This window comes from Barbus barbus (assembly GCF_936440315.1).
Source record: "Barbus barbus genome assembly, chromosome: 31".
In the NCBI taxonomy this organism is placed as follows: Eukaryota; Metazoa; Chordata; class Actinopteri; order Cypriniformes; family Cyprinidae; genus Barbus; species Barbus barbus.
In genome coordinates this window covers 9692964-9706409 of record NC_136759.1, presented here as the reverse complement: position 1 = coordinate 9706409, position 13446 = coordinate 9692964, and the positions used below count along the sequence as shown (strand labels likewise).

Sequence of the window (13446 nt, the reverse complement as noted above, 5' to 3'; positions counted from 1 at the left end):
TAGTTAATCTGTTATTAGTCAGCATTTTCTAAAATCTGTCAATGATGGTATAATCTGCAAGAAAACCCAGAGAAGTACTTAATGTTTAATGGTGGTTTATTCATGTACACAAGATAACAGTCTAAAAACAAAAACACAGAGATTAGAGCACATTCCGTATTGAATTCACAATTCGGGGGCAGTCTGGCGGGCTGTTATTTCAAATGTGTCTGTATCACATATATCTAGTCAAAGGAAAACTACAAACAGAATGTCAATTAATATAAAACTAACAGTCTTTATGATCACGGTACTTTGTGATCACTGAGATTAACATTTCAAAGGAATGTCATTTATGACAATATAAAATCTCACTAGTAGACAGGCAAAACATTTACAATGATGGAATGGTAGCAAGAACTGCGCTGATTGATGATTCTGAATTATTGCTATTCAAGATTTTTTTAAACTATGTGGATTGCATCTCTCACCATGGTGAATCGTGGCGTAAACATGTGATTACTCCATATTTTGGGGGGAGGGGGCAAAGCTCCTCGCTGAGCGAATCCCATGCAGATCTAATCCTCTTTGTGTGGCGTCACACGTTTCCCGCCTTTTTTTCTGGTAAATGATAACAGAAGAGATTTCAGAATATATTACAATATATTTCTACATTTAAAATTTTCATTAATTATACACACATTTTTGTCACAGAGAATAGGTTCATTTAGATTCACCAATATAAATTGTTAACTTTATAATACAGGACAGCAAACACTACACAACTGCATCTGACAGTATTGTGAAAAACCTCTATCTCAAAAACACTCAATTATTAGTGGTTCCATGTTAACATAGAGACATGCTGTAATCTTTCCTTGAATAAATTACTTTATGTATAGAATACTTTTTCAGAATACACAAATTGCTACTTTGGATAACTTTACAACGGCTCAAGTAAAGCTCCTGTATCTTCCTTAGAATTCACTGACCCTAAAATTCACGTTTTAAAGGGGTGACGGTGTCCACAACACCAGAACATGTTCCCACAAACACAGATGAAGGTGCTCAGGATCGGCAAGCATCAATACAGAGATCCCTGATTTAAAGTAACTTCTCTGTGACAGTAACTGATATTAATATCTGTGTAACTGCTATTGTTTTCAGGCTGGAAACACTTCAAACTACTGTCCAGAATGTCATTCTCCTTGGCTAACTGTTCAGTGGCTGAGGATACAACTGCACGAACGATGGAAGCTGCAACCTCATAGAACATCCTCTTCAAGGCCTCCTCTTGTTCATCTGTATTGGTCTTCGCTGACCCAGAAAGGGACCCTCCACATTGAGGGGCCCCATCCCTCCCAGTCTCTACCTCAACATTAGTACCTACTCCTACTTTAGACTCTGCTTTGTCATTTCCATTTTGCTGTAGATCTCTCGAGTCAATTGGAGCTTCACACTCACCGCTTTGGGCAACTGCATTGACCGTATCGCACTTCCCGTCTTGATTGAGGATCTTCCCGTCCTTCGGACAAGTTTTGCCACTAGAGTCTATGGTCTCCTGGTTGGTCTCCTCATCCTTCACGTCATTCTGGGTTGCTGCTTCATGATTGTGTGCTACGGTGTCCTCTGATGTAGCATCCGAGCATCCATTCTCACCATTGGCTTTTGGCTCTGTCTGGCCTCCACCCTCTTGTGCTGGATCCGCTACGTGAGACTTGTCTGATGGCTGACCAGATGGTGCACTAGTGTGGGACCTCTCCTCTCCATCAGAACTCTTGTTTTCGCCTGTCACCTGAGTTTCATTATTGCTCTCACTCGGAGCCACAGTCTGCTCCTCTGATTCAGTCTGTGGGACATCAGTTGCCCCAGCTGCATCATCAAGGGCATCCACATCTTTAGCCTCACTCTCACTCTCACCAGTACCATCTCCATCTTTCTGGGCTGCTGTACCCTCCCCCATGTCCATGCTTGTGCTTTTCCCCTTTCGCAGTATGAAGTTCTTTAGTGACACAGCACGGTTGAAGTGTGTCCTTTTTGCCTTGGCTGTCTTGCCTGAGTCTTTACCCGCCTGTGGTTCATCAGTCTGCTCTTGCTCACCCACTGCTTCCTCCTCTACTCCACCAGAGTCAGCTGCCCTCTTTGATTTGGGAATAACTCGTTTTTTGAAAGAGGTCCAGATCTCATTTGCATGCTGGTCCACCGATTTTGCGTGCTGTGTAGTAGCAGTTGTTTCTTTCTCTTCCTCGCCCTCAGCGTTAGTCTTCTCCAGTGTTTCTACGTCACTGGCTACCTTTACATCTTCCGTCCCCTGTTCAGCCTCTGGGGCATTTTCATCTTTAAAATCTGAAGAGTCTTTGTCCTTTGGTTTGTGGATTCCAACAACTGATGAATCTCGCTTCAGACCTTGGAATGTCCAGGATCTCTTTAGTTTCCACCTTTTTTGCCCAGAGTGCTCTGACTTTGTAGTGGAATCCAATGTCCCACTGTCTCCTGCTCCATCTGCACTGGTTCCTTCTGCACCCTCAGCATCCTTGGACTCGTCTGTGCTTTTCTTGTGACTTTTCTGAGCCATGAGTTTCTTAAAAGAGTGCCAGCGTTTCATGTTTTTCGTTGTTTGGGGGTTAGACTTGTCTGGCTCGTCTGCAGTCTGAGGCTCCTCTGCTTGGTCTGCCACATTTGTACTGGCATCAGCATCCTCCAGCCTGTCTAGTGATTTTGACCGAACCTTGCCATGTTTTTGGAGTTCCCCTGTTCCCTCCTTTTTGTCTGTGCTTTTGTGCGAGAAAATTTTAGCCACAGGCTTGCGGATAAAGTCCCTAACACTAGACTTCTCTCCTTGCTTTGGCTTGGCACCAGATGCCTTTTGCTCTTGGGAAGCCTCCTCATTTTCTGGTGCTTTTTCAATAGTCTGCCCATCAGCTGCAGCCTCGCCAGCTTCTGCTGGCTGACTAGATTCCTCCTCTTTAGGGCCTGCAGCATCCCCTTGATCGTTCTGGCTAGAGACCTTGTCCTGCTCCTCGCCAGTAGTATCCTCAGCTCCTGTCTGCTGCTCCTTCTTTTTCTTCCCTCCCATTACTTTTCCAAGCCCACTTTTGTTTAAAAAAGAGTCCCATATTTTCTCAGAGGCTGGCTTGGATTTGCTATCAGCTGGTTGCTCTGTGCTTGGCGGTGCCTCAGTAGTAGGCTGTATTTCCTCTGTTGAAGCAGGGGCTGGATTTGTGGTTTCTACCTCAGTCTTGTTCTCGACAATGTCTGCTTGGACAGGCTCTGCATTAGCCTCGGTTGCCGCCATATCGAAAATAAAAACGCCAACTGTCAGGTCTTCCTCGTTGAAATATATTTATTTCCTTGTTCTTTATGGGACTGAGTTCATTGATGATCAGCTAACAGCTCTGGGAGTGTTCCTATCCAACTTATTTCCATAAAAAATGGGCAATTCTGCATCATATTCCGTATGGGAGTAGATGGACTTCAAAGCTAGAAGGAAAAAACAACAATTAGCTTTAAATTGACTGCATGTATTTCAATCAGCATTTTTTTTTACAATGCTTGAAACTGGTGTATCTTAGCTGTACTGCTGTGTTCTACATGAGGTACAAATAAAGTATGAACTAGACAAACTTACGCTGTCTTTAAGTGCCTCCAGTCACCTTGGAGTCACAGTGTACACATGGTCGATGTGTTTTACTATTTAAGGTATTTGGAGTTTTTCTTGTACTTTAGAAAATCTAGATATAAGATATTGAGCTGAATACACCACATCTTCTGTTGACATTTAGCTGATCTCATTGCGTAAATGCGCACATATTTGTTGTCGGGCAAGCATGTGGAAATGGCAAAAGCAAAAATAAGTCCACATACTGTTGCCCATATGACGATGAAAGATCTTATTATAAACCTCTAAACTCTTCACCCTAGGTCAACTTATATTGCTTAACACTGGGGCTGTTTTTCTTTATACACAGAGGATTCTTTTGAGATTAAAAAAATGATCTTTCGTCAGGCTTTCTTGATGCTTAAAGCAATTTAATGCTTCCTCTGAATGACCCACTTGCGAATTTCTAATTATTTTACGTTGTATTTGGTCTGAGACGCTAGAGGTGAAGCCACATGTGACATTGTTACATAATTGATTTATTCAAGGAACCTTATGACTGTATGCACCGTAAAATGAGTACAGTAGCATAAAAAAAACAGAAGCAATATTCTTTGCCTTGTGAAAAGCCTGATGGAAAGAACATGGCTTAATTGGATTTTGCCGTGACTGAGTCTGTTTACTGATGGGGCACAAGACCCTGCTTGCCCATCCGACTGACACCGGGACAATTGAGGCTTGATGGTTTTGTCTCCTGTTTTCATGGACAAAACCCTTGCCCTTTGTTATGCAAACGCAGTAGAAGAGACTTAGAGAAGCTCCCTCGATAAAGCCCTAAGTGTGGACTCAAACCTTGCTTTGCAGAAGTAGAACATAATTCTAATGAGAAACGAGGGAAAAGCCAATGCAAGTGCTCGAGACAGCAGGTGCCAGTGCTCTTCAAAACCTCATTTGCATTGCTAATGCGTCCCTAACCGTCCCCTCCATTTTGTAAAAATGTGTTGATATCAACATCACCCAAGTTGTTTTAATTGATGGCGTTGCACGAGCAGTACGTTATTTGCCAAAAAAAGCGTCGAAAAGAATCTAGGCGACATCCTACTTCTGTTGTGTCTGGAAAACAACCCTGAACAATGCTCATTCACGTCACTTGATTCAGATCACCAGTTTATAGGACCTCACAATAGTTTGTGAATAATTAAAAAAATATATTTCGATTCACGAAGCTTCCAGTAACCGCTAACACGTCTGTCACCGTGTAAATGTGTGATGTGGGAATTATGAAATCATCATTCAGCGGGAAAACAACAACAACCCGTGCGCCACACGCACAAGCGCGCGCGAATTCCGTGTCTATTGTGGTAAAGCCATGCTTGTTTTATTCTCGAAATCTCGTTAGGATCCAATTCAGCGACCGAAGTGCATTTGCTTTGTAAAAAAGGTATTTCACTGACACACAGTCTACACCACAGACTGGACGCAATTGGTAGCAAATTCACACTTGAGTGCGTCTGATAATAATATGCGAGAGGACAGTCTGGCACGTTTGGCGAAGTTGATCGCATAAATGAATGAACGAACTCGTAACAGTTGCTTGAGCAAACACGCAATAGTGAAGCAGATGTCCTTATTCATAAACATAAACACAAAGCAAGACAAGCTGGAAACGGATTCATTGAACCAAATACTCAATTTCACTATGCCAACGAATTCAAATCCAGGGCGCAGTCATTACGCGCCTATTGTCCTTTCCAAATAAATCTCTGCACTTCCTTATAAGAAGACCACTGTAAATGCATTGCATAGGAGAAGTGTTCAAATAAACACGTATGTATTTTGACACATAAATGCAAAATGAAGTTCTGCACAGAAATACTCATAATAATACAACAAAAACATTAGAACTAAGAAAATAATCTGCGAACCTTGTTCCTCGTGTGTAAATCCGACCCGTGTGCTGGAGGAAAGGTAATAATCTGCTGCAGACTGGAAAAGACACTGAAACTAAATCCCCTCTCGCATCCTCATGCCTTGACTGAAGAGAGATCAGTGTGTGTGTGTGTGTGTGTGTGGAGAATTGCGCGCGCGGGGACGTTGAGGGTCGAGCGCTGGTATTAACAGACGCGTAGCTGCGGCTCCATCTATCTCACCCTGTTTCCCTTAGCAACCAGGGAGACCACCCCCACCCTGCCATCACACACACACACCCGCCCCCAACACTAAGAGGGTTACTGTACGGGGTTGATATGGTAACTTTAATTTCAGCCACCTCCCCTGATTTGCGTGAAATGTGGTGATGTTGCATCACGACCCTTCAGACTGGCCGCGGCAGGTCTGCGGATTGTTTCTGCACCTCGGTGGCGCAGGGCAACAGATCGAGTGGTCGGGGAGACTGGGGAGTGTCTGTAACTCACTGCTATGTCTTAAACTTTGATGTGATTTGTCTGCTGTGAATTTAAGTAGTTTAGAAAATACAACGAATCCATAAACTGTGTAAAATAACGTCAAGTATAAAGAGCGTGCAAGAGGGGTAGGCTGTAGGTAAACATTTGTGCATAAAGTTGTGGTAAAAAATAGTGAGAGAATAAAAAAACGGAAACATGCTTTTCTTCTTTTTTTCAGTAGGCTATGATAGATGTGCAATGATGGGATGTAAAAACAATGGACATTTAAAAAAAAATCATAAAGTTATGCTTCTGTAATTTATTCATTTATTTATTTTCAGTAGCCTCCAAGAGTGAGATGTAAAACCAAATTTAAATAAAGTTGTTGTGGTAAGAATAAATAAAATAGACATTTGCCAGATAGACATTTAAAATATATATATATATATATATATATATACATACATACATACATATACATATGTGTGTGTGTGTGTGTGTGTGTGTATGTGTGTGTGTGTGTGTATATGTGTGTGTGTGTGTGTGTGTATATGTGTGTGTGTGTGTGTATGTATATGTGTGGTGTGTGTGTATGTATATGTGTGGTGTGTGTGTATGTATATGTGTGGTGTGTGTGTATGTATATGTGTGGTGTGTGTGTATGTATATGTGTGTGTGTGTGTATGTATGTGTGTGTGTGTGTATGTATATGTGTGTGTGTGTATGTATGTGTGTGTGTGTGTGTGTGTATGTGTATGTGTGTGTGTGTGTATGTATATGTGTGTGTGTGTATGTATATGTGTGTGTGTGTATGTATATGTGTGTGTGTGTATGTATATGTGTGTGTGTGTATGTATATGTGTGTGTGTGTATGTATATGTGTGTGTGTGTATATACATATATATACATATACATATATATGTGTGTATATATAATGTTATTGTGGTTAAAAAAAATAAGCAAATTAAAAAAATATGTATATATTTGCTTCAATTTGTATTTTTTTTATTTAGTTTTTTTATAGACAAAGTGAGGGGAAAATACATTTCTGATTTTTTTTTTAACAAATGCAATGAAGTACAAAATGAAAAATACAGGTAAAACAGCTCTTTTAAAAAATAAACACCCTCCATCAAATTTATATGATTTAGATGCTGGTTTTGTCCTTTAATGTTTGTTAATATGTCAAATTAATATATAAACCAGAGTCTACTGTTTTTACTCTCACCTGAGGAGGCTGGTATGATAATGTCAAATTAGCTGTAGCTAATTTCTTATTGGTTAAATTGACGGTGTTACATCTCACAGTGTGTTACACACTCCCTTACAAAATGAAAAGACGTTTGCACAGGCTCCGCAAATAGAAATGTGAACAACTGACCTCATTATCTGAAGCTAATTGTTGGGGAATCAGAACAAAGGCCCGTGTGCATCTTGGGTTGATGCAACTGGACAGTAAGAAAGATTATAAGTATCTATTTAACAGAAATTGCTCTTGAGACCTTAAAGCAGCCAGGGAATGAAATGGAATATTTAGGATTGTGCTAAGGCCAAAATAGTGTTTTACTGTGTGCCTGTTTAAAATATCAGACAAAATTTGCCCCAAGGCCAGAATAATATGTGCGTTCCACTGGAAATGCGTCGTTCTGTGATGAATATTTCATACGACTGAGCATCTGCAAGAAAATTCTGCGCTCCTTCATTGAGCTTTAATTTCTTCATGGAGGATGCCACATCTGTCTGGAGGCATCATCGAGTCAGACATTCAGTCTCGGTCTGGTTCATGGCGCAACTGAGCGACGGTGAAGGATTATCAAGCTGCCAAAGAATCATAGTAAAATCATCCTCATTCAAGCGAAGGGGAGGAACATGGGGGATTGGTCAGTTTGAAGGAGCGATCTATAAATAGGATAACAGGATTATTTTTACAGAACATGAAGTAACTCAGTTATGATTGTGTAGGTGGCTATGTGTGCACGTGTGTGATGAACAGAGGATAGGGAAATGTAAATAATTTATATAAAAATAATATAATAAAAATATATCCAGATTCAGTGACTGCATGAGCACTATGTTGCACTTTGCTAATTGCACTATATTATTTTTTATGTATTTTTTTATTCCTTTTGTATCAATTTTAATCCATGAATGCATTCTTTTTTAAATCACTTAAAAATAACCTGTATCTTTTTTTACTCATTATGACGGTTACTTACCTTGAATAAAGAATGCAATTTGATTGATAAATGAATAAATAATTGAAATATTTAAAGACAATTCTGTCTTTCCACTGTGGAAATGTTTTTCCACTTTTTTGTGTATGAAATGTGATTAAAAAAAAAAATTATTAAAAAAATTGAATCAATGAATGAATAAAATAATGAATCAATAAATCAATCAGTAATTGTCTTGCACTGTCTGAAAAGTGAAAGATAAATTAATAACTGAAATTATATTTCATAATAATTATATTAAGACAATCCTGAGTCTTACTAGTGTATGAAATGTAATTAATTAATTTGAGAACTAATTAATTAATAAAAACAAGCATACAAACAGATTAGATATAGATAGATAGATAGATAGATAGATAGATAGATAGATAGATAGATGTCAGACATGACAGATTATAATGATAAACAGCAGGAATTCCTCAAAAAAACTAAAAACACTTGGCATCTGTAAACACACAGGTCATGCACAAGTTTCTTCCTTCAACAGCCCACAAAATCCAGCCACTAAGCCTGTAAATGCACATCTGATGTCACATAGGCTCTAGCATGGAGATGGCAAGATGTTGCACCGCTATTGTGAAATGCCCATGCAGGCTTCGGATGGAGTGGAAAGAAAGTGTGTGTATTTCTGCCACGCTAATGCCTTGCGACAGCACGCTTGTATGTAAGCAGAGGGATGAAGCTGGGGGTGGGGTGCTTCTGGTCGGACACATTCAACCGAAGGCCACGTCAAGCTCATGGCTCCGACTATCAACTCCATTTCCCGCGCTCTCATCCGCCACAACCGAGGTCTTATTGTAAGAAGCCGGTGTCATGGCGGGTTGACCAACACCGGGATCAGAAGTGAGCCGATCAAACCCCCCCCCCCGCCCTTCCCCCCCCCCCCCCCCCCACCCCCCCACCACTAAACAGGTGAGACATGGGAACCCAATCAGTATTAAATGATAAGTTTAGCCTTTCACTCTGCCACTGGCAGGCCTGGTTAAATATTTCACATCGGAGAAGGCAAGGAGGAGACTTATCCAGGCTTACTCTCATTGTCAAGAGAAGTGCCTGCAGAGGAGGAATTAAAGGCTGCACAAAATCTTACTCCAGCAGCAGACTGGAGAAAGTCAAGACGTACATATTCGAATGCAGATTTGAAGGATCCATTAGCATTTAAACCACATATTTGGGCCGAAGCAAAGTCTCCTCCTTTTTTAGGAGGCTATTTAGGTAATGGTACCTTCCATGGGACATTAATCTGTGTAATTAGGTTTCAGCTGCGCCGTGTGAAATAGATTGCTCTGGCATACTTCACTCCTCTGCAACCTGTACCTAGGAGAACTTTGGTGGAATGAACATTTTTTGGTTTTCCACTTTCCTATTTATTTCCTTGCCAGCCCAAAACATCCATCAACTCCTGTAAGGGGAGATTACATCAGGCCTGATCTGATCCAAAGTAAGAGCTGGTCATGCTAGGCCTGCTGCTGTCCAGGTGATGACGCAGCAATATCATAACATGCACTGGAAGTCTGCATTAATGAAATCTATTTTTGAAATGCGTGTTATAGTTCATATCGTGAACCAGTGTTATTTTAAAGGTGCCATAGAATGAAAAACTGTCTTTACCTTGGCATAGTTAAATAATAACAGTTCTGTACATGGAAATGACATGCAGTGAGCCTCAAACACCATAGTTTCCTCCTTCTTATGTAAATCTCGGGATTAAAAAAAGACCACTGAAAAATAGATGAATCAGAACACAACACAGACTGTGTTATGTCGGGATGCCCCCAACATTTGCATAAACCCGCCCTTGTTCTAGGCCAGCCACCAGCTGAACCATCAGAAGTTCTGCAGGTATTGTAAATAAACAAGCGCGGTCAACAGCGAAAATGGCAGATAATGGAAATAAATGTTATGTTCCAGGCTGTGCAGGCGATGTGATGTGCAGGGATGCCACTAAAGGGACATGGTAGCTCCTTGCTAGCTGTAGCCTGTTACAGTACATAAGATTTCACTTCCCACATAAACAGAGTGAGCAGAGATGACTGAGGATTATGGTGAATGATTTCCAGATCCTGAGCACCACTGATGTTGTGAAATGTGTGGGGAGTACTGCTGCTCCATAATATAAACATAGTTCGTGTGATCGCATATCTTGAAAGTGAAACTATAACGCAATCGACTGATCGTTCAAAAGTTTCATTATTATTCATGACCCTGCCAAATAAGCCAATAAACAGACCGTTTCATTCTAGGGAGAAATCCTAGGGTTGTAAATGGACATGTAAAATCGTTTCTGGAGATTTTTTGCCCTTACCTAAGCCACATACCTTCTGTGTAGATATCAGAGAACAATTTAAAATACTGTATCAATGGCATTCTATGGCACCTTTAATATCATTAATATATTACTATAATTTTTGTTAACATTTTTTGATTCAATGTGATATTTTTTCACTTTAATTTGAAAGTTTTAGTAATTTTGTGCGTTTTGTCATTTAGTATTTTTTTTAAATATCCATATTTTTGTTCATTTTTATTTACTTTAGTACTTCAAGTTAAACTAAACAAAAATAAGAAATGTGGCCTTGGCAACTAGCTGAAATAAAATGTGTTTTAATTGTAATTAAATGAACCTTTTTTATGGTTTTACATTTAGCTAACGATAACTTCAAAATGTCGTAACTGGACCTTCCAGGGAAAACGAGACTTCTTTGACATTTACATCACTTCTCCAATCATTTAATCCACCTAAACTCTGCCCTTGCAAGCTCACGCCCAAATTTCAATAGCCAATCAGCAACTGATGCATAGAACAAAGTCCCCGTTATTCCATTACGCTCTGATATGTGTCACATTCTGGAAGAATATTGTCGCTACTTCAGTTTCAACATGACATTAAATGTATAATTGACCCCAAAATAAAAATTTGGTTGTCAATTAATCGCCCTCATGTGTGTATGACTTCTTTTTTGAGGGGAAAGCAAATGTTGACAACCGTAAAAACGGTCGTTTTGGACCCCCCAGGCATAAAACAGTTGAAACATTCTTCAAAAAATTAGACAAGTTGCACTGTTCTGTGACCTTTTATAGTTTAATTCTGATTGGTTTATGTGTCCCTTGCGGCCTAAACGTAACGTTAACTTCACGCATGGACAACCTTTGAGGTGCAGCTGTTCTAGATCCAAACGAGCACAGTCCTGAAGTGTTGGTGTCAGAGGGATTTCCGTATAATCTCTTTATTAGCGTACAGCCTGTCAGTCTCAATCACTGGTGTTGTTGTGACCAAGCCCTGCTGTGCGGGAGGGGGGTTCTGGGAGCCAAGGTCCCAGCCAATGGTGCCCTATCCTGTCGATTAACTCCATGCTATCTCATTAAGTTACTTGAGTACCTTTGCCCACTTGTGTTGGCAGGACACAGAAATGGTATCTGAAAACAACAGCTAATCATTGTGAAACGCTTCTTTTAGTATTGATCATAGAGGTTTCGGTGCAGCCGCTGTCCATCATGCAGAGCGTGAAATGTATGCAGACATGGTTCTGATGCCAGATTGATGTCTGAATATTGAGTAGTCTATCACCAATGAATCAATGAACAAATGACGAGATGGTTTCTGAAATAGGATTATTAATACATTAAACTGGCAATATTAAAGGAAACAAAAACAAAGTTCAGTCAACATTGACATTTCTAAAACTAGTAAGAACAGGATGAAATGGTGTTAGCTTACCGTTTAGTAAGGGTGACCGGGGAGCAAAATATAACATTGAAAAAACTATTATAAATCTATATAGGTAAAATTAATTCATAGAAAGGGCTCTCCTTCTCTCTCTCCATGTATAACTTTTTAATTAAATGTTAAAAAATTAAATATTCATGTGTATGTATACTCATTTTAATATTTATAAGTACATATTACTTAAAAAGATATATATATATATATATATATATATATATATATATATATATATATATATATAGACTGCATATATGATCATACTGTAAATAAAATAAATTAAAATGCTCTCTCCCTCTCTCATAAACGTTTTTTCATTTTAATCGTTTTTTTGTATTTTTAGTTTTTTAATTTAGTAGTTTAATATTTGTAAGTTTATATACTTGTCTTATGTACAATTGTATCATACCACAAAATATTTTTAATAATACAATATAATTTAAATCTGATATAAATGCTGGGTTAAAACCAACCCAACTTGGGTTATTTTGACCCAGCTGGTTGGGTTAAACGTTTTTACCCACCATGCTGGGTTGTTGAATTTAAGTCATCTATTGTTTAAAAATTACTATATTGCTGACTTAAAATGGGCCGGGAATTAAAAATCACACACATAATTACTATAGGGAACAGCAATAATCAATTGTGACTGACTCCAAAACCTGCCCAAATACAAACAGTGGTGAAATTAGAGAACATATTTTAACATAAAATTGAATTACACTTAGTATTATAATGAATAAAATCCGTTTCCAGCACCAAATGACCGCTGCATGCTGACCCGACATCTTGTCCTCATGTTGTGTAAAATAATATAACTTACACCACATTGCTAAGAACTGCTCTCTCCTGTAGACTTAAAAAGTCTGTGTTCACAGCAGCTGCATTGTTGAGAAGTTTCACCAGAGACAGGCTCAACCCAGCGGTTAGGTAGAAAAAAATAACCCAGCGTTAAAATGACCCAGCACCTAGGTAAAAATATTAAAAACAATCCAATAAAATGACCCAACAGGCTGAACCCACAATTTTTAAGAGTGTATATATAAAATTATGTGGCGTGTTGTTTTACGGTGTTATTAATGTTAATAGTAATGAAAGGCACTGGAATACAAATTGCTGGGCCTTTGTCCACATTTCAGCTGAATGTGTACAAACAAAATGCTTTTTCTCATCTGAAGCGTGTCAATTCCCTCGAGCAAGGCCTGTTGTGGACAGTGGCATTATGTTAATTCTATGCAACCATCGCAAAACTGAGTTAGTGATGCTGCCTAATCGGAGTCAGGTTGTCCCAACTCACATTTTTTGCATTGTGTGATACACATCTGCCGTCAACATGTAATGCCACATTTTAAGTAAACCAAAATTAAAGTGCATTTACACTCATTAAAAAATAAAGTAGTCACATTTGGTTCAAGATCATGCAAGTTATGCAGCCCAGATAAATTCATTTGCATGTTTTATTAAAAAGCCATCTCCACCTCATGATCCTTTTCCACCCAATCCAAATGCTTTTTATATCAGCAATTA

General features: G+C 39.2%; 1 protein-coding gene across 1 annotated transcript; it reads right to left on the bottom strand.

Moving 5' to 3' along the window:
- Positions 1-80: 80 nt before the first annotated feature.
- On the bottom strand, positions 81-5746 carry LOC306851684 (uncharacterized protein). The gene is made up of 3 exons (XM_079388116.1): positions 5503-5746; positions 1444-3459; positions 81-600 (listed from the first exon to the last, which is right to left on the bottom strand). The coding sequence occupies exons 2-3, from the start codon at positions 3272-3274 to the stop codon at positions 578-580; spliced, it is 1854 nt and encodes a 617-aa protein (XP_079244242.1). The 5' UTR covers positions 3275-3459; positions 5503-5746; the 3' UTR covers positions 81-577.
- Between the last annotated feature and the right edge of the window lie 7700 nt (positions 5747-13446).

Excerpts from the sequence above, each read along its gene's own strand:
- LOC306851684 (XM_079388116.1), bottom strand. The coding sequence starts at position 3,274 with ATGGCGGCAACCGAGGCTAATGCAGAGCCTGTCCAAGCAGACATTGTC. Across the intron at positions 601-1,443 it reads CAATGCAGTTGCCCAAAGCG|AAAAAAAGGCGGGAAACGTG; the intron begins GTGAGTGTGAAG and ends ATCATTTACCAG.